Consider the following 24,956-nt stretch of genomic DNA (forward strand, 5'->3'; position numbering starts at 1 on the left):
GGAGCACTTTCACACTCTCATTTCCCAGTCTTAAAATGTTCTAAGGATTAACAGACTAGGACAGTATCTAAATTTTAAAATGAGTGCTTCAGTTAACAAGAAAGGAAAGGCCAGCTTACATGTTGGGACATTCTTAATATTGCAGGAAAGATCTTCACCAATTATCTGATTATGTGGATAGGCTACTTTACTTACATTTTTTAAGTAACCAGAAACCCCAAGAGTAGCCATATATATTTACAGTAGAAACTTTACTAACCCCTTGCAAATGAGACCTGTAACTTTAAAATAATCAGACCCTTTATCAAGACTAAAGAATTCTGAGGAAATTTGCTTCTGGACATGGTTTTTTATTCCCAAGTACAATGTAAATTTGGAAGTGAGCCCAAGTTTTCAATATAGGAAATGTGTTAGAAAAATATGCAGCTGCATATTAACTCATTGCAACAGAAAATAAAAGAATCTCTGAGATATAAGGAAGACATTTAATCTCACAAGGTAGAATTTAGTCTGATCAGTTCATTTAACAGACAAGCTTCATCAAGAACTTAAAAATTGAGCTAGGGGTGTAGCTTAGTGGTAGAATGCTTACTTAGCATGCTTCAAGTCCTGGGTTGTATCCCTAGCACAAGGAAGGTGGGGCAAATCTTACTTGGCTGGCAGTAAAAATCCCAATAGGGTTTTTTATGGTATTTATCTGACATAATGAGTCTAGAAATGGTGAGACATTCCCTACAACTAGCAAGACATGTTATGAAGTAGTGATTGAGATGGCATGGCATTGGTCCTTTCTCCTCTGTTCTTATATTCTAAAAGACTAATCCTGTAGACTGTATCAACCTGACTACCTTCCCCTATAGCTTCAATAGGGGTAGCCTCAGTGAGGCCTCAGCAAGAAACCTGAACATGGAAACTGAGGCATGAAAGTTGCTACCTAGTTGGACAGTTGCTTAGGGACCTAGAAAAAGAAAAATGGAGGCTGGTAAAGAGGAGGAGGAGAAGGAGAAGAACCCTATGTATGTGGACCTCTAGGAATGGGCACAGAGTGTGAAGAAACTCATAAACCATGCAAATGCCCACTGCAGAGAGGCTCTCACTGAGGAAGTGGAAAGTCCTTTGGATGTGAGTTGACTTCTTCCTAGACTCCCTGAGGCTGGCTTGGTGGAACCACGTAGAATGATCATGGCCGCAAGAATGGATGGATATGTCTGGCTCAACAACATGGATTTCATCATTGTGGCTGATCTGGCTACTGCCACTGCTGAGTGTCCAATCGGCCAATGGAGACCAGTGCCGAGGCCCCAAATGGCACCATTTCCCAGGAGGGGTTTTGATGATAACATAAAGTTGGACATTTTAATTACTGAATCAGTTTATACCATGCTCTGGTACTTAGATTATGAACTTTTCTTTTGAACCAAGGAATGACAAGAGTAATCAGTTTTTATCCAGAAGCAGGAGAACTATCCCCCAAAAATAAATGCAAAAGGACAAAAATAAGGGGGCTAGGGTTATAGCTCAGTATAGAGCAGTTGCCTAATATGCTTGAGGCCCTGGATTTGGCCCCCAACCCAAATAAATAAATAAGTTGTTTTATGATTATATATGCCATGAGTTATGCTACTTGATGTAGTGAGTATATACATACACACCACTCTCATTATTATATTACTTTTTGGAGACACATACCTTTGTGTTAAAATATAAAAATATGCCTGACAACAATAAATACCAAGTTTAGGAGAGAAGTTACCTCTAGAAAGAGGAATGGGGTAAGAAATAGAGTCACCAAAGAACTTATATGGAATTTATAATGTCTTTTTTTGCAGTGCTGGGGACTGAACCCAGGGCCCTGTGCATATAAGCACTCTACCACTAAGCTATGCCCCCTAACCCCCAAACTTATAATACCTGGCTTTTTATTTTCCATACTTTATAACAGAAACAACAATTGTATTTGTCAATGTAAACATCCATGCACACCAGTTAACATCTGCAGTATCTTGATGTGCTTTGATCACTTGGACACAATAGCCACCACTCCCTGGGATGTCACTCACGCCTCCAGCTTAGTCTCCTCTGAGGCTAAGGCCAGTTAGTCTAAGTCTCAGTCAACAGGCACTATCCTCTGAGCTCAGCTAGTTCTAACATACCAAAAAAAAGAGAAAAATGCTTTTTCCTGCTAACAAGTGTGTGAGTAGACCTCTAAAATAAATGAACTTGCATGTTACTGAGGGCAAAGTTCAAATTCGAGCTGAATTCAGGCTGAAATTTCTCACTTAAAGTAAATATGTCAAAGGCAAAAAGAAGGTGGCTGAGAAACTTAGAATCTCACTTCTCCACAGAGAAAAGTCCAGAGTAATTTCAGCCTTCACAGAGCTCCATGGGTCACATCCAAATCTTAAAGATTCTGAATTAACAACTCCTTGAATGACAGCTGTTCAGTGCAATAATAGGTCAAATGGTTCAAGGCTTCTTGTTCTTATTTCAAAAAATACTAACAACAAAATTTCATGACCAATTTCAGTATTTTCAGTTAAAAGTATTTTCATGACTAAAGTAAAAATAACTGAAAAAAATCTAATAGTTTTTTATCACTTTGGGATATTCTTCTGGTAATATTATATACAGCCTTTTCTGCTCTGAGCTAATTTAATAGCAAAATACCCAGATAATGAAACATAATCATCATGTCTCTTAGCTTTTAATAAATAGGGGATGAATGCTAATTAAAACATTTACTTTTCACCAGTGAGAAACCTGTACAAAGTGATTTTTGTTTGTTTGTTGATGCCTGAGATTGAACCAAGAACCTTACTTATGCTCAGTGTGTACATTACTACTGAGCTACAAGCCCTCACCTGTACAAAGTGCTTTTTTTCCCCCATTGGGGATTGAACCCAGGGGTGCTTAACCATTGAGTTACACTTCCAGAGTTTTTTATTTAAGACAAGGTCTCATTAAATTGCTTAGGGCTAAGTTGCTAAAGCTGATTTTGAACTTGCAATCCTCCTACCTCAGCCTCCAAGTTGCTGGGATTACAGTTGTGCACCACAACATGTTTTAATGAAGAAACTTAGGAATGGTGCTACTGGTTTTCAAGACATTATAAATTTAAAATTTCACAATTTTCTTCCATTAACCCCTGCCTCTTATTACTTGCGATTTCAAGTATTGTCACCTCAAGAGATGTATAATTTATGGGTATAACATGTAAAAATTAAATAATCATAACAATTATAATACAAATTCATCTCTGTAACTCTAATTAGGAAATTTGGAACTTAACAAACATTTTTAAATCAATCTTACTGTATTTTCTCAGTTCAAGAAAACCATTACCTATACACAGATGAATCTGAATTGTGTTCTAAGTATTGACCCACAGGAAAAAAGTTCTTTCAGCCACCTTTAATCTAAAGGGAAATGGCTCATTTCTATACTTAGGCAAAGTTCTCACAATGGTGCCCATATCTATGATACGTTCACATGAAAAAATGAAAGATATAATTAAAAATAATGGAATTTTGACAGAGGGCAATTCTTGAGCAAGGCTATTCTTTAGCATTGTGTTAGGTTTTCATGACTGTGACAAAATACCTGATAAAATCAACTAAAAGGAAGAAAGGTTTATTTTTGGCTCATGGTTTCAGAGGTTTCAGCCAACGTTCACTTGCCTCCATCCATTTGAGGCTTTGGTGAGATAGAACATAGCAGAGAGAAGGTGATGGAGCAGAGATGCTCAATTTAAGGCCTCAGGAGAAGGCAAGGCCAGGGAGCAGCTGCAGACGTGATATAATCCCAAGGTCATGCTCCCAAGGATCCACTCCCTTTAACTAAATTCCACCTCCTGCAGTTTCCAGCACCTCCTGATAGTATATTTGGCTAAGAATCCATCAATGGATTAATCTGTTGAATTAGAACCCTAATGATTCAATCATTTACCAAGAGCCCCACCTCAGAATATTGCTGCATTGAGAACAAAACCTTCAACATATGAGCTTCTGAAGGACATTCTAGATCCAAACATTAATAAGCATTTCCTTTGTCTATATTCAAACCTTTTCTTATGAATGCGTGTATATAGACCAACAATATGATGCAATTCAAAACATACACACACACACACACACACACACACACACACACACTCACGCACAGTGAGGACAATGTATGCATTAAGCATCAAGCATTTAGAAATTCTGAGCTTGCCCTGTTTTTATTTAGACCTAAGGACAATTCTCTGAAGTAAGTTATATTGACTAATAAACATGAAGACCTGCCTAGAACTTAATAATATGAGCTTTTTACCAAAGATGCTCATGAAATAAATTCTTTATAGAAAGCTCATTTTTCTTTTTGCTTGACTTTTTTTTCCATATTCACTTTTTATTTATTGGTGCATTATAATAATCTCTTTGCTTGAGTCTTATCCAGAAAATCATTAGGAAAATCATTTTACTCAATCTGTTATATGTTGGCCACAGTGTTTCAAAAGATAGACTTTTTTTTTTTTTTTTTTGAGACGGTTCTCATGTTGACCAAGCTGGCTCCAACTCATGAGCCTCTGATCCTCTGGCTCAGCCTCCCAAGTAACTGAGACCACAGGTTTGCACCACCCTGCTCAGCTTAAAGTTTTCAAAAAATGAAAATTCATAGTCTTCGTATATTCTTACAACAAGCAAATGGCAGGACAGTTTTTGTTGCTGAGAGGCTAAATTTTAAGAAGAAAGAAATTCTTTCACATTTATAAGGGAGATCCAAACTTGACCTTGGCCTCCTGAGTTTTCCAGCATCTTGACCACACAAATGGGTATTGGGTTTTCTCATTGACCAGAAAAAATACTTCAAAATTTACCAAGCAAAAGCTTTCCTTGTAAGGCTTAAAAGGAAATATTCTAAGAGGACTTTTGGGTCATCCTTAAATACATATTCTTCCCTCTTACATTCCTATCTTTAGTTCAAATCTTCATTCATTCAGAAAAACTGGCAGATTAAACTTCAACTAACACACTCCCAAAAGTTAGTGCTCCAGTAGTGAGACCAACAATGTGATGGAATTCAACAATAAGAAACAGCTGTTAACCCACTAGATAATGTCAGTGAAGATAGGAAAACAATAACAAAGGTCTGACCTTGTATTTGAAACTCATCTTTCTCTAGAAAACCTCACATTCCTGTACGAGATCTATATATTGCCTTATAAACTTGATTTAAAAGTTAGTTTCATTCCTATTAATTAATATTTCCATAGCTACCCACAAATATCTTGGCTGTTCTATTTGCTATGTCAATAATGGACATTGTGAAAGAAGATGAAGTAATTAAGTCTAAGAATTTCTCAAGTGGAATCAGGTGACTGAGAGGATTGCATCCATACCTGCTAAAGGTTAAGCCACAGACTGTTCCAATAGGCTTGGATAAACACTTGAACCTAGTTAAATAACCCATCACAAGAGGTTTTCAATTTAGAATTTCTGCCCAGTAAATGAACTGCCTCCAAAACCAGATTTTTGTGGAAAACGCTTATTAAAAACTTCTGCACGTCCCTTACAGGACGCTATTCAAAAATGTCCTGATTCAGTATACCCAAATTGCAATTCTTTGCTTTCCAAATAAATATACCAAATAACTGAACACAATGTTTTGCCCCTTGGTGAATATAAAGCCAACAAGAACAACCAATAATAAGAGTGAAGAGGAGTTTATTACTTATACAAGTAAGGAGGATATGAGGGATAATCACCAAAGAAGCATCTCCCCAAATACACGGGCAATGGAATTTTATCAGGGAAACTAATGCATGTTCCACGAGTTACAATGAGATTATAATTAGCAATTTTTTACTCTAGTCACATAGAAGAATGACTCAGCATCACTCAGAGGATTTTTTTTTTTTTTTTTGGACTGGTTCATGTGTTTTTCTCTGGAGGGACTTCCCTGAAACAAAAATGTGAGCACACATATAACCCCAGCTACTCGGGAGGCTAAGGTAGAGAAATTGCAAGTTCCCAGACCAGCCTGTGCAATTTAAGAGACCTTGTCTCAAAAACTAAAAAAATAAAATAAAATAAAATAGTTGGGGGTAGGGTTTATATTCAGTGGTAGAATGCCCCTGGGTTCAATTGCTAGTACCTGAAAAAATAAAATAAAATAAAGGAATGTTAGCAGTCCCTTTTTTAGGGTAGTAACATGCCCCCCTCCCAAGCATAGGAACTTGCCCCTTAAAAGTTCTTGCCTAGCATCTGTGTCCATACCCCTCTTTCTCTCGCTCTTTCGTTTTCCCCCTCTTAACTCTGTTACTGTCTTCATTGAGAAAGATATGGAAATTGTACTGACCTGTTACTTTCTTCAACTTTATAAGATCCTCCTTTTCCACATCAACTTTAGACAGAGGCTTTTTCCTTCTTCTGCCACGTTTGTAACTTCATATTATACTCATCTGATTGCATCTTAGGGTGTTCATCTTCCTCTTTCAATCATCAGAGCTTGCCTACAAATTCTGCCCTGCAGCTACATTTATCGACATCAGGCCTCCTCCTCCTGCTTTCATAACCTATGTCATTCTCTCTTATACATGTTCATTTTAATAAATGACAATCCATTTTTAAATTCTTTTTAAAAATTTATTCTAATTAGTTATACATGACAGTAGAATGCATTTTGACACATGATACATACATGCAGTATATCTTCTCATTCTTCTGGTTCTCTCTTCTTCATGCATAATGTAGAATTACACTGGTTGTGTAATCATATTTGCACATAGGCTAATAATGTCCGATTCATTCCACTATCATTCCTACCCTCATACGGCTTCCTCTCCCTTCACTCCCCTCTATCTAATCCAAAGTACCTCTCTTCTTCCACAGTGCTCCCCCATTGCGAATTAGCATCCACATATCAGAGAAAACATTTGGCCTTTGCTTCTTTGGGATTGGCTTGTTTCACTTAGCATGATAGTCTCCAGTTCCATCCACTTACCAGCAAATACTGTAATTTCATTCTTCTTTAAGGCTGAGTAATATTCCATTGTGTATATATACCACATTTTCCTTATTCATGCATCTGTCAAAGGGTACCTAGGTTTGTTCCATAGTTTAGCTATTGTGAATTCAGCTGCTATAAACATCGATATGGCTGCATCACTACAATATGCTGATTTTATGTCCTTTGGGTATATCTGAGGAGTGGGATAACTGTGTCAAATGGTTCCATTCCAGGTTTTCTGCTTTCCATAGTGGTTACACCAATTTACAGTCCCATAGCAATGTATGAGTGTACCTTTTTACCCACATCCTTACCAACATTTACTGTTGCTTGTATCCTTGATAATTGCCATTCTGACTGAAATGGGATGGAATCTCAGTGTAGTTTTCATTTGCATTTCTCTAATGGCTAGAGATGTTGAACATCTTTTCACATATTTGTTGATAGATTGTATTCTTTCTTCTGTGAAGTGTTTGTTCAGATCTTTAGCCTATTTATTTATTGAGTTATTTGTTTTTTATGTTAAGTTTTTTGAGTTCTTTATGTATCCTGAAGATTAATGCTCTATCTGAGGTGTAGGTGGCAAAGATTTTCTCCCATTCTATAGGCTCTCTCTTCACATTATTGATTGTTTCTTTTTCTGTGAAGAAGCTTTTTAGTTTGATTCCATCCCATTTATTGATTCTTGACTTTACTTCTTGGACTTTAGAAGTCTTGTTAAGGAAGTCAATTTCTAAGATGAGAAGGTGGAGATTTGGACCTACTTTTTCTCTTATTAGTTCTCTGTTCTAGTACCTAAGTTCTAGTACCTAAGTCTTTGATCCACTTTGAGTTGATTTTTGTGCAGGGTGAGAGTTAGGGGTTTAATTTCATTTTGCTACATATGAATTTCCAGTTTTCTTAGCACCATTTGTTGAAGAGACTATCTTTTCTCCAATGCATGTTTTTTGTGCCTTTGTCTAATATGAGATAACTGTATTTATGAGGGTTTGTCTCTGTGTCCTCTATTCTGTACCACTGGTCTACATGTCTGTTTTGATGCCACTACCATGCTGTTTTTGTTATTAAAACTCTGTAGCATAATTTAAGTTCTGGTATTGTGATGCCTCCTGTTTCATTCTTCTTGCTAAGGATTGTTTTGGTTATTCTAGGTCTCTTATTCTTACAAATGAATTTCATGATTGCTTTTTCTAGTTATATGAAGAATGTCATTGGGATTTTAATAGGAATTAAATCTGTATAATGCTTTTGTTAGTATGGCCATTTGACAATATTAATTCTGCCTATCCAAGAGCATGGGAGATCTTTCCATCTTCTAAAGTCTTCTTCAATTTTTTTCTTTAGTGTTCTATAGTTTCATTGTAGGGATCTTTCACATCTTTTCTTAGATTGATTTCCAAGTCGTTTATTTAATTTTTTTGAGGCTATTGTGAATGGGGTAGTTTTCCTAATTTCTCATTCAGCAGATCCATCACTGATATATAGGAATGCATTTGATTTATGGGTGTTAATTGTATATCCTGCTACTTTGCTGAATTCATTTATTAGTTCTCAAAGTTTTCTGGTGGAATTTTGGGGTCTTCTAAATATAGAATCATGTTGTAGGCAAATAGTGATAGTTTGAGTTCTTCTTTTCCTATTAATATCCCTTTAATTTCTTTCTTCTGTCCAAGTGCTCTGGCTAGAATTTCAAGGATAATGTTGAATAGAAGTGGTGAAAAAGGGAATCTTTGTTCCAATTCTTGGAGTAAAAGCTTTAAATTTTTCTCCATTTAGAATGATATTGGCCTTCAGTTTAGCATCTATAGCTTTTACAATGTTGAGGTATGTTACGGAGATCTATTTTATAGTTATGCGCTTATGTCTAAAAAATTTGACACTGAGTACCCATCAACCTGACATTCCTGGTTTTTCTCCTAATTCTACATAATGTAACATAAAGATATGTCTTTTCCCACACCCTTCTAAACTTCATAGTACCACTTGACCAAGATTTCACCAAAGTCTGTGCAGTTTCCCTCAATTAGTTGTCTATGTTCTCTTTTCTTTCTTTTCCATTTCTTTAAACGCTTATTTACATAGTAGAGTAGCCAGACTTCTCTGCAAACTTATTTTATCTGGTGAATTTAAGCTGAAGTCAAGGATCTTAGATGTGAAAGCGGTCCTCCCAATGTTTTGGTCTTCCTCTGCCTTCAGGCATACACATATTTTCTCACTTTATAGACGATGCAACAAAAGCCCAGAGGAGTGATTTGTTTAAGTCATACTTCTCTTAAATAAAGAAGCAGAGGGGCTGGGGATGTGGCTCAAGCAGTAGCGCGCTTGCCTGACATGCGTGCGGCCTGGGTTTGATCCTCAGCACCACATACAAACAAAGATGTTGTGTCCGCCGAAAACTAAAAAATAAATATTAAAAAATTCTCTCTCTCTCTCTTTCTCTCATTCTCTCTCTCAAAAAAAAAAAAAAAAAAAGCAGAAGATGGACTCCTGAGAATCAGTGGGAGATTGAAGAATGCAGCCGATTCCAGAGAAGTGAAGTCTGAGAAATTGGCACTTGTATAGAGAAGTTACCTGTGCTTAAATTCAAATTTGTAACACTTAAGGAATGTTAATAAAAAGAATTGAAATGTTTGTGTTAATGATATTTATGGAAGAATGGAATTATGATCAAAGACCAGAGTTCTAGTCATCTAGTGCTCTATAACAAACCACTCCAAAATATGGGACCTTGGAACTACATTTATTTTGCTTGCAAATCTGCAATCTGGGCAGAGTTTGGCAGGGATAGCTTGTCTCTGCACCCCCCCATGTTAGCTGGAATATTTTCAAGTCTGAAAGATAGAATCATCTGAAGGCTCAGTCAACTCAAACATCTGGAGAATGGAATTGCTGGGGTTGCTGGGCGTCTGGACTATAGGGTTCTCTTGCGGGCTTCTCTCTCTCTCTCTCTCTCTCTCTCTCTCTCTCTCTCTCTCTCTCTCTCTCTCTCTCTCTCCACAGGGACTTTCCAGCAAAGCAGCTCTAGAGTAGCCAGACTTGCTCCCCAGTGACTCAAGAAAAAAAACCTGGGTGGAAGTTGCATGGCCTCTTATGATTTAGTCATAGAAACCGCGCAACATCACTTCTGCCAAAGAATCCTGGTTAAAGCAATTGCAAAGGTTTTCCCATAGTTAAAAGGCAAAAACAGGGCTGGGGGTATAGCTCAGTAGTGGAGTACTTGCCTAGTAGGTGTGAGAGCCTGTGTTCAATCCCCAGCACCACAAGAAAAAGAAAAAAAGACAAGAACATAGACTCCCTACCTCTTGATGGGGACATATCAATGTCACACTGTAAGAAGGGCTTGTGGGAGAGATCTATATCAGAGAAGCTATCTTTGGAAAATTCAATTTGCCACAACTGAAAACTGCTGTGTTGTAAAATTATTGAAACAAACCAACCTTTAAAAAGCCATCTACCTGTCATTCACAAAACACATTCTGTAAGACACAGTGCAAACAGTCCCCTTCTCTTGGAAATCCTTCTTCCACAGCACCATGTATATATGCCTACTCTCTCACCTGCCATATTCTATTGTGATGTTCATAATACGATTGTAATCAGGCAGATACTATCAATTTGTCAATCAGTCAACCTTTTTTCTAGCTAATCAATATGACATAGGAAAATTCACAAAGAGTCTTCAGATTGATGGGAAAGAGAGCCATCTAGGGAAGCCAGAAGCTATGCACAGGAAATAAAAGCAGAGAGAAAAGCATCAATTCTGACAAAAAACACTTGACATCACACGAAGGAAAAAATATATAGTACTATCCTTCTTTCCCCCTACATGTCAACAAAATCAGTCACGCAGCTGATATGAAAGCATCATCTAAAGCAGTGCTTCTCAAATGTCACCTGGATCTGAATCACCTGGAGGATCTGGGGAAACGCCCCCAGAGTTTCTGATTCAGTTTGTGGAGCCTGAGAACCTGCGTTTCTCATAGGTTCCCAGCTGTTGCTGGCCGTCTTGCATCACTAGCCTAAAAATCTGGGTTCAAGAACCATTAGGGTAAAGTTTTAGAAAAACAAGTACTCATCACAGCTAAAGCCCTGGCAAAGACTAAGGAGCCCAAAGCACTGCGTCCCCTCTGGGCGACCCTTGGGTTTGTCCGCCAGGACTGCGGACCAGAGAGTCAGCCTCGGTCAGGGCTCTTAGAGTTTGAGCGAATCCTCGCCCCGCCCCCCTGTGGGCGGGGATAGGGAAATGCCTGTCTCTTTTCTCCGCGCCATGATTGGTTAGCGCCGCCCGTGCGTGGTGACGTTTTGTCTGGGCGGAAAGTTTCTGAAGGTGGCGCGGGAGCTGGGAAGCTTCTTGGGTTCGTCCCGGGAAGGCCTCAAACGATTCGTTCTACTGCCTTGAGGTTTCCGGGTGCTACTTGGGAGACCCCCCAGCTGCTTCCCTACGATCTTCGCGTTCCGACCTCCTGCTTCTCTGGAGTGTCTCTGCTTCCTGAGTCCCCGAGTGGGTATGTGAGTGGGACGTCTGTGTATGTGTTGGGGGAGGGGATGGCCTGTACTGGTGACACCGAGAAAAGTGAGGAAGGAATATGTGCTCAGTTTCCTTGGGGCGCCGGGGAGTTATCTCCGCTTCACCATCCTCTCTCTTAAGGGGTCACCGACTAGTCTCATGTCGCTGCACCTTGTGCCTCTGGGAAATTTTACAGATGTGGAAACTAAAGCTTAGGCATTGATTCTCCAACATGTGTAAGTGCGGGCTGCGAGTCAAGCACTGTGCTGATTGCGCAGGCTGTACAGGTGATTGTATACCCAGTGCTTGGAAGTGCCAGGCACAGGACAGATGCGGATTCCTACTTGAACTAAAATGAATACAACCACGGAGGCAAAGGACCACTAAAGGGAAGACCAAAGAATAATTATCGTTTAGTGTGAAAGGTGTTTAATTCAAGGTATACAGAGTGGAAACAGTTTTAAGGGAGACCTCTTTGAGAAACTGATACCTAAGATTTGAAGAAAGAGGCAAGATATTAAAAAGTCAGTGTGAGATCCCTAGCCACCTCCAGTGGGCTCCTACAAATCCCATAAATTTTTCTCATCTTCAGATACCTAGTAGCCTATTCTTGCAAATGGAAAACACCTTTCCATTGGTTCTTTTAGTGTTATTGTTTTAGTGTTATTTTAATGTGGTTTTTTTTTTTTTTTTTTTTTTTGGTGTTACTGGATTTCTGGTTTCAGAGAGGATGGCAGAGGAACTGGATCTAACAGAGCAAGACTCTGATGGGGGTAGTGAAGAGGTGGTCCTAACTCCTGCAGAGCTCATTGAAAGGCTGGAGCAGGTAAGCATTTCAAACAGAATCTCTTTGTTCCAATTTTAGGTTTTAAAATTAGATCAACTGTGCAAGTGTCACTGATTAGAAATATGAGGAAATGGAATTTTTACCCAAAAATAGAAAGTAGAGGACATCCTCTGTTAGAAATCTCATAATATCAAACCAGATATTCAAGGGAGTTTATTAGGGGACATCTTTGGGTATGTTTCATAGAACATTTCACACAACAAAGATCTACTTAGTATTTACAGAGACTGTAGAAGTGTACTTTAGACTTTTAAATTCTGCACCTGAGTCACTTGAAGTACCTCTCCTTTCCCTGAAGAATGACTGAGTTAGCCAGAAAATGCTGACATACCTTCTTTAAGGAAAAAAATGGTCATATTCTTTCTTTTCCTTCCATATATTTTCTTGAGTCATACTCTGTAGTTCAACTCTTTAAAATAATTTGAGTTATTTCTTTCTAATTAAATGTCAATGATTTATTGAGTATTTTCTGTGTGCTAGTAACTGTATTAAGTTCTTTACAAAGATCTTCTCATGAGCCTCTGGTAGTTTAGGAGTTCTGGTAGTTAGGAGTTAAATTCCTTCATGCTGTTAGTCTATTATGTGCCCTTAAGCAAGTTATATAGCTTGTCTCAAGCCCTTTCCTTAACTATAAAATAGAGATGATAATAGTAACTACTTCATAGAGTCATTGTAATGATTAACTGCTTACATATTGTCTGATACATGAAAAACCCTCACTGAATTGTAGCTCTTAGTAACTGTATTCCTTACCCTTTGTGGCAAGTAGTATTATCTCCATTTTACAGATGTGGAAACTAAAGCTTAGAGATATGAAGTACTTTAAGCAAGGTCACACAGTAAGACCACAGCTAAGACGAGAACTCAGATCTCTCTGACTCGAAAACATGGTAGGGATTGAACTCTGGGCCTTATACGTGCTAAGCACATACTCAACCAGTGAGCTACACCAGTGGTCCCAACCTGTGCTGTGTATTCACTTCACTTGCTGCCTTACTCTTGCCCTCTCTCTTTAACTGCCTTTCCAGAACTCTCTCATGTTTAAAAGTTTAGTATTCTTCATTCTTTCCTGCCATATCATGAGTGACAAGCTGTATGTGTGACTCTGGGGATTAAATCCAGGGCTTCACACATGTTAGGCCAGGGCTCTACCACTAACCTACATCCTTGGCCATTTGCAGGGATTCTTAAAAATCTGGGTTTTTTGTTTTTTGTTTTGTTTTGTTTGTTTTGTTTTGTGGTGCTGGGGATTAAACCCAGGGCCTTGTGCATGCAAGGCAAGCACTCTAACTGAACTATATTTCTAGCCCCTTAGTCTGTTTTTATGTCTCAGAACATTTTGAGAGGCCAGTAAAAATAATATGTATGTATATAAAATATAAAAATATATATATGCACATAGATATGTGCCTATGCAGAATTTTGCACATTATTTCAGGGGTTTTCATTCAGAATAAGAAATCAGAATGGCCAATAAGCATATGAAAAAAAATTGTTCAAGCTTTTTAGTAATCAGAAAAATGGAAATTATGGGGCAGGGTTTGTAGCTCAGTGGTAGAGCACTTGCCTTGTACGCGTGAGGCCTTGGGTTCAATCGTCAGCACCACATAAAAATAAACAAATAAAAATAAAGATATTGTGTCCATCTCAACTAAAAAAAATATTTTAAAAAATGAAAATTAAAATCACAATCAGAGATCATTTCATACCAGTCAGATTGGCAGAAATGAAAAAAGGTATAACCATTTGTTTAGAGTTCACATGCTCACAAAACTATTGTTTAAGGCAAAGCTTGTTATCTTGGGTAATGCCATTTGTACAGTAATATGTTACAAGTACCTCACAGTGTTGATCCTTCCACCCTTGGACAGCCAGAGCCCTAGGCTGCATGCTCTTTTTGGTAAACTCTGGCAAGAATTTAGAATAATTTGCAACCTATGTACTTCAGTGGAGGTGCAAACTGGTACAATCTCTTTGGAAAATAATTTGTTACTGTCTAGTAAAGTTGAAGATGCAGATTCCTTGTGGCCCAATAACTCTTCCAGGTATGTACCTAGAGAAAGCTTCCACATGTACACTAGGAGATGTGCACAGTATGTCCACAGTATTGTTTACAATGGTTAAAAATGAAAATAGCCCAGATATTCATCAACAAAACAACTGGTAAAAAATTGCACATTGGGAAAAAAAGAAACAATAATGAAAAAGAATAAAAGACCTTCTGCAGGACTGGGGGTATAGCTCAGTGGTTTAGCACTTCCTGGCATGTGTGAGGCATTGAGTTCAATCCCCAGGATCACAATAAATAAATAAGTAGTTCATCATCTGGGAAACCTAAACAAAAAAGAGCTTCTGCAATAGTATGGATAACTCTCAGGAAAATAACTTAGAACAATAAAATACAAGTTGCATGGGCTGGAGTATACCCTAGTTGTAGAGCACTTGTCTGGTGTGCATGATGTCCAGGGTTCCACCTCCAGCACTGGGAAAAAAAGGGAGGGAGGAGGAAAATACTAGTTGCAGAAGAAACCATTTGTTTAGAGTTCACATGCTCACAAAACTATTGTTTAAGGCAAAGCTTGTTATCTTGGGTAATGCCATTTGTACAGTAATATGCTACAAGTACCTCACAGTGTTGATCCTTCCACCCTTGGACAGCCAGAGCCCTAGGCTGCATGCTCTTTTTGGTGTCCTTAGGGACTCCTTGGAGAGCAACCTGAGGATAGCAGGATCTGACAGCACAGCTACAACTTGGCAGTGCATATGAGTTGTATCTTTTGCTTGATGTTCTCTTGCAGTCCCAAGTTCTGCCAAGGAGGTGATCCACAACCTGAACTGCTACTGTAGCAAATAGAAGCACTTGTGCTGTGTAGCACAGTCTAAAAGATCAATCTGATGGGACCACTGATGAACATAGCTCTAGGAACATATATGGCATACTGATGAATGCCTGTAAACAGTGGTTTAAAAGGTGTTGCCTACAATGCAGTGTTTCTCCTTTTAATGATTGTATTAGTTTGCTAGGACTACATAACAGAGGTTGGGTGGCTTAACCAACAGAACTCTATCTTCTCAACTCTGAATGCTAAGATTAAGATACCAGGATGGTTGGTTTCTTCTGAGGCCTTTCTGCTAGGCTTAAAGATGACTCTCATGTCTTCACATAGTCTTGTAGGTTACTGTCATGTCTCCCTTTTGTGTGTGTCTGTGATAAAATTTTCTGTTCTTTTTTTTTTTTTTTTGAAGAGCTATATGTTTATTCCATTATAAACATCATGCAATATATACATAAAAGTTTGTTGCATAAATATTTATATTTTTAATTTTATCCATTAAAATTATTTAAATTTAAAAAAAGCACAAAAATTGAAACAGGCTTGTTGTTGCTATTTGCTAAATTCATAACATACATAAATACCAAAAAATATTTGAACTTAAATTCACTGGTAAACTTTTTTTAAAGTGGTCTACCTTGTTGCTTTACAAAAGTTTTTCTTATATCACAAATTTTCTATTCTTACAAGGATACTAGTCTAACTGGATTAGAGCCCATCCTAAGGACATCATTTTAATTTAATTACTTTTTTAAAAGACTCTGTCTCCAAACACAGTCATATTCTAAGGTATTAGGAGTTAGAAATTCAACATATAGATTTTCATTTCTGATGATTTTGTTTGATTTGCAGTTCTGGGGATCCAACCCAGGGTGTCATGCACGCCAGGCCAGATCTCTACCACAGAGCTATACTCCAGACAACATATGATTTTTGGAGGGGGATACAGTTTAAGCATAATGATGATAAACAGGCTGTTAAAAATTCTGCTCAGGGTTGTGTGTGTATACCTAAGTAGTAGAGCACTTGCCTAGCATGTACGAGGCCCTGGGTTTTGATTCTCATCACCAGAAAAAAAAAAAAAAAAATTGGCAGCAAGGGCAGAGCAGGAACCAGATATAGCCACTGCAAACATAGATCCTGATTATTTTTTAAAAGACCATGAATTCAAACACAAGTTTTTCACTATAAACTTTGGAAAGATTTTATTTAAAAATTTTATACTAATAGAAAAATTTCTCTAATGATGATATTATCATAATTTCACAATATAACTGAAAGATCTCCCCAAATTCACTTTATTTTACCCCAGTGTGCTATACAAGGATTATCACTTTCTTCCAATGTGCTTTTATTAAAAGGCTGGAAAGAACATGTATTGATGCAAACAAATGTAGTGAAACTATAAAAAAAATTAAGTGCTAAATGTCAGCTAATGATTATCTTTAAGAAAATAATCATCACACACAAGGACTTTTAAAATAATGACACTATTCTTTAATAAAGTTATATACACACAAATGTTGATATCATTTTTCTTTGTGTTAAATATTTCTTTTCTGAGGGGGTACCAGTAGTGCAGTGTTAATATATTTGCTTCACATGCACAAGGTCCTGTGTTCAATCCTCAGCGCATGTGCGTGTACACACACACACACACACACACAAAATTATGTAGCTACAAAACTTACAGAAGCTCAAGCACTTGAAAAAATTTATTACTGTAGCAATACCCAGCATTTAATAATGTGTTGTAATGATGGTAATTGGGGAAGCAGAGACTCAAGGACATCAGAAAAAATAGGTGGAGTCTGGTTGACATGTAATTCTGAGCTATGCTAAAACTCAATTTCCTGTAATTGAAATATAAGTATAGCTTTCCTTGGTCACTTATGTATATTTCAGTTCTCCAAGCCTTGGTAATCTGCAAAATGTACCAAGCAGCTGGTTGTGAGTCATAAATTAAACACTTAACCTCATGCTTTAAAACCTTAATAAATGAGTTATCCATTTCTATTGTGATCCTTTCTATTTTGGATGTTAGTATTATATCCACTTCCTCTCAGATATTATAATGATGAGTGAAAAGTATTTGTAAAGTGCACAGAGCTTTAGGAATAAAGAGGTGTAGATTCACAAAGATTACTTGTCTCTTAAAATAGGTGACAGTCAGTGCCCCCTGGTGGGAGAAGTAGCTGGTGAAGAAGTAGAAATGTGTTAATGCTACTTGATGACAGTACTGCTGGAACACCAGGTGGCGTTACTCTCATCAAAACTTATACTGACAACTGAAGTGAACTGATTTTTTTGTTATTTTAATAAAAGGTTGTAAGCACAGCCTTCCCACTAAAAGAAAACATAAAAGAGCCATCCTTAAACATACTTTGTCTTCAGAGCATTCCTAATATTTCCAACTAATATGCAAATAGCTTTCTTTATTTGTGACATCTGTGATTTTCATGATCTATGATCTGACCTACTGGATTATTTTTCTCCATTATAAATGACCCTCACATTTCTCTACATTGTTTTTTAGGCTTGGATGAATGAAAAGTTTGCCCCTGAACTGCTAGAAAGCAAGTCTGAAATTGTAGAATGTGTCATAGAACAACTAGATCACATGGTAAGAATTGCTTGTCTCTGGATTACAAAGGATGAGAAAATTGATTACAAAGGATGAGAAAATGAGAAAATTGTAGTCTGATTTAAAAAAAAAAAACAAACCTGTTCTGTTGGCTATATTAGAGTTGGTTACTTATATTTACAAAACGTCAACGTTCCTGTCAGCGTCCTATGAAAGGTCTAAAAACCTGTCATTGCTGATCCCACATTTCCACATGAGAAGAGTTGACCAGAACGGGCTGTTACCCACTTCCATCAGGCTCTTCTATTTTCCACAGTCCCTGACTACCCTCCTTGCTCATTTCCCTTACCTGCCTGACCTCTACAACCATTTTGAGTTTATGCTGCTTGGCTTAGGTGATCTGGGTTTAAGTATTATCAACTTTAGAGTAGTTTTAAAGTGTGATTATTCTACAGTTTCTCAATTGGTATTTATACTGCTTTATAAAGCTTTTAGGCATTCCTTCTATGTGCTGTAAAATTTCCTTTGTGATTATATTGGAGTTCAGAGCCTTTGTGGCTGGCCATATTCAGATTCTATTCAAATGGTTACTTTCTAAAAGTAATTAAGTATTGATTAATATCAAGACTGTAGTCATATATTATTTGTATAATTAAAAGATTATGCATGAGGCCCCTCAAAAAACTTGAAAATAAGAACTCATGTATAAGAGTTTTTTGTTTTCCTTTGTCTAAAACAGTCTTTGGGTCCTCAACTTTGCTGGTGTTGATGGTTCTTAGTCTTTGAACATTACGTTTTAAATAAACTTTAGTTCCTCCTTTAACAGGAAGAAAATCTCAAGAGAGCCAAAAAGGGGGATCTGAAGGTCAGTATCCATCGAATGGAGATGGAGAGGATCCGCTATGTCCTCAGCAGCTACTTGCGGTGTCGACTCATGAAGGTTTGACATAGAGATACCTGTAGGCATTAAGGCAATAAAGTTTATAATAAAGGCCCCAGGGAGAATTAGGACAGGGCCTGGGAGTGTCCAGAGCCTGAAGATGCTATTAAGAGCCCAACATCAAAGTAGCCAAAGAATAAGGAAGGCAAGAGATTGTTCTGGGAAATATAGCTGAAACATTGGATGTACAACCCAGGGACACCATATATATTTTCTAGTCTGTTTATTGATGTGTGGATGATGCCCCATGGAGTTACAATGAGGGAGTAATAATGATAGAGTGGTTCTCATTTTTTGAATAGGAAATACTGCCTAGAGAAAACTAGTTTTAAAATTTTTTTACATCTGTCAAATGGACCATGAAAGCTTGTCATTCTACTATAGCTCTATAGTCATCTAACTTATAAAAATGAAATTATGAATATTATTTTGTATGATGTATTTTTTAGCCCTTGGAAATTCTTACTTTCTTGAGATTTCTTCTTGTTTCCATTTGTCTAGTTATTAGAAATCAATACATTCTCTTTTCTACATACTCACAATACATGTGAGTGTTTCAGATATCTGAAGACAGCCCACAAATCTCATCTTGGTTAACCAGTTCAACCATTTGAATCCATTTACTCTCCTGGTCTCTTCTCTAAAAAGGTTCATATTTCTCAAATTATACTACATGGAACTAAATAAAATATCCCAGGTGAAATTTGGCCACTTTTGTTAAATAGGATGATCACTTCTGTTACTCTGGACATTGAACTTATTGTAGTACCATCACCCATTGTCACATTAGCACATTTGACAGAGACATCATGCAAAGCTCATTCCACACTTATTTAACCCCTTCCAAAATGTTTAAGTTATAATCACCCCTTAGTCACCATCCTGTCTTTGTATGGCTTGGGTTTTGACTCTCAAATGTAAGATTTTGATACTTATTCTTCTTAAAATTTACCTTAATCATACAGGCAGTTTCCCTAGTCTCTGGATTCTGACCTTATCACCTAATATATTAGCCATCTCTTAACACTTTATGTCATCAGCAATTTTTATGTATATTCATAAAAAATATCATTCATTAATAAGACTGAGCCAATGTAAGAGTATTTCACCAGAGATTTTACAAAACTCTCTGTTTTGTAAACTCCATACATATATTGACATCTATCCATTGAACCAATTTTTTTTTTCTTTTTTGTGTGCGTGTGTGGTACTGGGGATTGAACCCGGGGCCTTGTGCATGTGAGGCAAGCACTCTACTAACTGAGCTATATTCCCAGCCTGAAATCAATATTCTATATTCAACCATTTGTGAACCTCCCAATTTATACTATTACTCCAACCCCAGGTTCGTAATTTGTATATAAGGGTATCACAAAGACCTTAGTAGATAATTTTAAAAGTACATATGTTACCAGGCATGGTGGCTCACACTTGTAATCCCAGCATCTTGAGAGCTGAGACAAGAGGATCAAATTTGAGGCCAATCTCAGTAATGTAGATCCTGTCTCAAAAAATAAAAAGGAATGGGGATGTTAGCTTAGTGATAGAAATCTCCTGGGTTCAATCCCTAGTACTATATAGATAGATAGGCAGGTATGCATAGATAGGGAGGTAGATGGACAGGGAAGCAGATGTGCCTCCCACTCCCAACTAGTCCACTTACCCCTTTTTCTCCTTATTTTGGTCAGATGTGTAACTACATCTTTTTGATTTTATAAGCCTTTTAAAATTACCCATTCTCAGGCTAGTGATGTACCTCAGTGGTAAGCATATGTGAGGCCCTAGGTTCAATCTCCACTGTCATAAAGACAAATAAGTCTCTAAAATTATCCATTTTAATATAGTGCCATTTATCAATGAGAAGGCCACTAGTTCATATGTGAAGATGCAGCACCTTTCCATTTTTGAAAAATCAGGAAATTTTCCTATCTCCAATCTTTCACAGCACCTTCTGATTTTAGTGATTCTTCTAAGATCATGAAACTACACATATTTTAGTACATTAAGTGATGTGGTAGAAATTTACATATGACAGAAAAGGTTTTATAAGCATAAACTCCATACATATGTTAATTTGTTAATTTATCCCAGAACATAATTGGTCCAAGCCAAAAAACTTTTACTGTCCTTTAAAAACAGTTAAGTGCTACTTTCTCTTGGCCTTTATTTCCTGCTTACCACTGTCAGTTTCCTACTTCCAAAGAACATTTCCTTTGACAAAAATAACAGTACAAACCACAGGCCAGTCCTTTTCCAGGTCTTGGATATACACCATTTTGTAGCTTTTAGCTTTTTGGTTTGTTTGGTTGTAAGATATTTGTTTTTCTTAGCATTTTTTTTCAAGCCTTACTGCATTTCTGGTTTTAGTCTTATAATTAAATGTTGTTGTTATGTCTACTTGTGTATTCTGTATACATCTTTACAGTGTTTGTATTTCAGCTCATAGAACACTCTGTGCAGTTATATTAAAATGTTAAGTCATACCTTTTCTTCTTTGACATCATTTACAATTGTATTTTCAGGTTTTCTTTTATGAAAGCCTCCCATCTCTCTTTAACTGTCTTCTTTTTTAGAGCCTTTATCTTTCCTCAAATTTTTGGAAACCTCCCTTCTTAAGGTCCAGAGCATAAGTCTTATTAGAAAATATATCAGTTATTCCCAAACCAATAGCCAAAACCATGAAAAAATAAAGGAAGCATAGTACTTGGTTTTAAGATGTATGATAAAGCCACAGTAATTGTGACAGTCTGTATTGGTGAACCTATGGAACAACAGATCAGTGGATGGAGTAGAGCCAATAAGTATACAAATAATCAATTGATTTTTGATAAAGATGTCAAAGAAATTCAGTAATTTACATTTCTAAACAAATGGTGTTGGAATAATTGGATGTCCACATGCAAAAAAGTCAGTTTTCATACCTTATGTAAAAGTTGTCTTGAAATTAAAAAAAATATTATATATATATATATATATATATATATAAAAGTATAAATTTGCGGGGGGTGTTACTGGGAATTGAACTCAAGAGCACGAAACCACTGAGCCACATCCCCAGCCCTGTTTTGTATTTTATTTAGAGACAGGGTCTCACTGAGTTGCTAGCACCTCACCATTGCTGAGGCTGGCTTTGAACTTGTGAACTTACTGTCTTAGCCTCCTGAGCCTCTGGGATTACAGGCGTGTGCCACCATGCCCTGCTAAAAGTAGAAATCTTTAAGAAGAAAGCATGGTGGAAAATCTATATTACCTTGGGGTTGGCAAAGAATTTTTAGATATGACACCAAAGGAACATCTCTTTTTTTTTAACATTTAAAATACATATTTATATTATTTTAAATAAATATCAATTATGAGCATTTGCACTCAAAATGAGAGTCTTTGGAATTGTTTTGTAATTCAAGACTAGAAGTGACCGTTTTTTTTTTTGTTGTTTTTTTTTTTAAGTACTCTGTTACTTTTATGATACCGCCTTCCTTTCTTGACTTTCTGTGACCATGAAACATCTCTAGTTGTCAAGGGAGAGTGAAATATAAAGTCTTTATGTTCTTCTAATTCACTAGCCCTAAACTAAACATCTTGAAAACATCTTTTTCCCACTGAGGGATTAATTCCAGTAATCAAAACCCACCAGCGAATGTGTCAAACACAATCAAGCCTGGCATTTGTGTTATTATAGCATCAATATGATACGTCTGTTGTCCTAGAAAACCAAAGGAACATCTCAAAAAAAAAAGATAATTTAGATTTCATCCAAATTTAAAACATTTATTCTGCAAAAGAAACTAATAAGATAAAGAAAAAGCAAGCTATAGACTGGAAGAAAATATTTGCAAATCATAGAAGTGACAATGTATCCAGAACATATAAAGAACTCTAAAATATCAAGGAAGCAACCATGCAGTGAAAAAATGGCAAATTATTTGAGCATATATTTCATCAAGTAAAACATTTAGGTGGCAAATGATTATGTGAAAAGATGCTCAGCATCATTAGCCATTAAAGAATGTAAATTAAAACCACAATGATGTACACTGACTAGAATGAATAATAAAACAAACAACAACAACAAAAAGGAGTTTTAACCATGAAGACTTGCCATTTTGTAAAGTTTTTCCTTTTGTTTATGAGTGTTGGGGTTTGAACCTAGGACCTGGTACATGCCAGGCAAGCACTCTACCACTGAGCTACATTCCCAGCCCCTTATCAGATTCTATCTCCAACTTCTTTCAGCAAGCAGATATATTTGACATTTGAATCCTAACAGATGTTTTCATGGTTTTTGGTTTATCCTCACAGATAGAGAAGTTTTTTCCTCACATCCTTGAGAAGGAGAAAATGCGACCTGAGGGAGAGTCTTCCAGCCTTTCTCCAGAGGAGTTTGCCTTTGCCAAAGAGTGAGTGAGCAGGAAGCATGAAATTGCCTTTGTCTTCAGCTTATAGGCACAAGTTTTAGTGGTTATCCCCACAGAGCCAGAGCCAGAGCCTCATCCATTGCTATCTGTCTGACAACCAGGGTGACTCCTAACCAGTCATGTGTGCCACAGCAATTTGAATTTGTGTATTTCAGGTACATGGCTCACACAGAGGCCTATCTTAAAAATGTTGCCTTAAAGCACATGCCTCCCAACCTACAGAAGGTGGACCTCTTAAGGGCAGGTAAGCAAAACCCTATCTTTCACCAAGGTCAAGGTGCCATAGTATACATCCTAAATAACCTCCAGGTGCCTGAGAGTAGAATCTTCATCTTTACTCTCACAAATTTGAAAAAATAAGTATGTAGGTAAGCAGTAAGGAAGAGAAAAGAAGGGTTCTGGTTTAAAAAAAAAAAAAAAAAAAACAGGAAAAGGAAAACAGCCAGGGAAAAGGTGGCTTGGCCAAATCTCTGGCCCAAGCCCTCACACTGCCCCCTGAAGTCTGCTGAACTGAGGAAGGAGAGTTAGGCACACTTAACCTTGGATGAAGCAGTTAGGCTTACAGGTGAAATCTAAATTCCTTAGTCTTTCCTAATCTGCTGTATCTGAGCAGGATCTTGTCAGGCAAAATTTCCAGATCCAATAAAAAAGTTCTCCAGGAGATTGGAATCCACCTTGTTCACAAGCTAAGCTTGGTGTACTATGGCCACAAGTGTGGCTAGGCCTTGGAAATCCATCTCTTCCCTGACCTGGCCTGGGTGCTGCACTGGAATCTCTGTGGCAGTAGAATAGGATCTTAGTTCAAGCCACATAGTTCTGGAGGCTGGGAAGTCCAAAATCAAAGCACCAGCAGAATCAGTGTCTGGTGAGAACCTATCCCTCATGGTGGTGCTTTCTATGTTTCCTCACATGTTAGAAGGGAAGGGGCAAATAAAATAATCTCCTTTTTTTTAAAAAAAAAAAAAAGCACTCGCACATGCTAGGCAAGGTCTATACTCTGAGCTACACTACCAGTCCTCCCTCAGGCCTCATTTGTAAAGTTGTTAATATGGGTCTGGGGTGTAGCTCAGTGGAGTGAAGGCCCTGAATTCAGTCCTCAGCACTGAAAAAATTAAGGTCACTAATATCATTATCTGTGTCCTAATCTCTTTATGTAAAGATGCTACTGAGACTGGATTAGACCTACCCTAATGGCCTCATTTAAATTTAATTACTTCCTTAAAAGCCTTATTTCCAGACATAAATACAATTTAGTCCATAACACCAGGAGCAAGCCAGATCCATACCAGATTTGTTGAATTCTGGATTGGTCATTTTGCAAGCCTGCCTGAGGGAAACAAAAAGCCCTATGCATTTCCAGTTCCCTCCTTGGTCAGTCACGGTTATCTACACCTTGCAGGAACAGGAGTGGACCAAGGCAATATCCCCAATCATTTCCTGGTGCTATCTTATCCAGTTGATCACATCAGCTGAGAGATTGCTGATGGGCATGCATATGAATTCCTGGAACTGAATCTAGCCATTGTCCCCAGCACTTCTACTTCACACTGGTGAAGCTTCCTAAGATACACATTGCTTATGTTGGATCACTTCCAAGGACAAAAACCAGACTCTTGGAATCGAAGCTGCATGGCAGAACTAGCCTCCCCTGATAAAATCAGGGTCTTCCTTAATTAGTCTTCCTAAAGCCTCTGGAAGATCTGGGCCCCAAGTACAGGGTAAGGGTAGACTTTTTGAAACCCAAGCTGTGTTTCTAAAATCAGAAACTCCCCAGTGGAGCCAAATTTACTCTGATGAAGTTGGAGTTTATTAATAGGCCCAGAGTTCTTAAGTAGCCCA

The 24,956-nt window shown here is 37.5% G+C and overlaps 1 protein-coding gene across 2 annotated transcripts in view; it reads left to right on the forward strand.

Annotated features, from left to right (window-relative positions):
- Window positions 1-11,313: 11,313 nt before the first annotated feature.
- Gins4 (GINS complex subunit 4) overlaps window positions 11,314-24,956 on the forward strand; it is a 42,267-nt gene continuing 28,624 nt past the window's right edge. For both annotated transcript variants that reach the window (XM_026409341.2, XM_026409340.2), the window contains exons 1-6: window positions 11,314-11,495; window positions 12,223-12,323; window positions 17,715-17,801; window positions 18,589-18,702; window positions 23,002-23,099; window positions 23,273-23,361. In XM_026409341.2, coding sequence (XP_026265126.1) covers window positions 12,228-12,323; window positions 17,715-17,801; window positions 18,589-18,702; window positions 23,002-23,099; window positions 23,273-23,361 — 484 coding nt within the window. In that variant the 5' untranslated portion in view covers window positions 11,314-11,495; window positions 12,223-12,227. The remainder of the gene's footprint in view (window positions 11,496-12,222; window positions 12,324-17,714; window positions 17,802-18,588; window positions 18,703-23,001; window positions 23,100-23,272; window positions 23,362-24,956) is intronic.

The sequence above is a fragment of the Urocitellus parryii genome, chromosome 14 (assembly GCF_045843805.1).
Source record: "Urocitellus parryii isolate mUroPar1 chromosome 14, mUroPar1.hap1, whole genome shotgun sequence".
Lineage (NCBI taxonomy): Eukaryota > Metazoa > Chordata > Mammalia > Rodentia > Sciuridae > Urocitellus > Urocitellus parryii.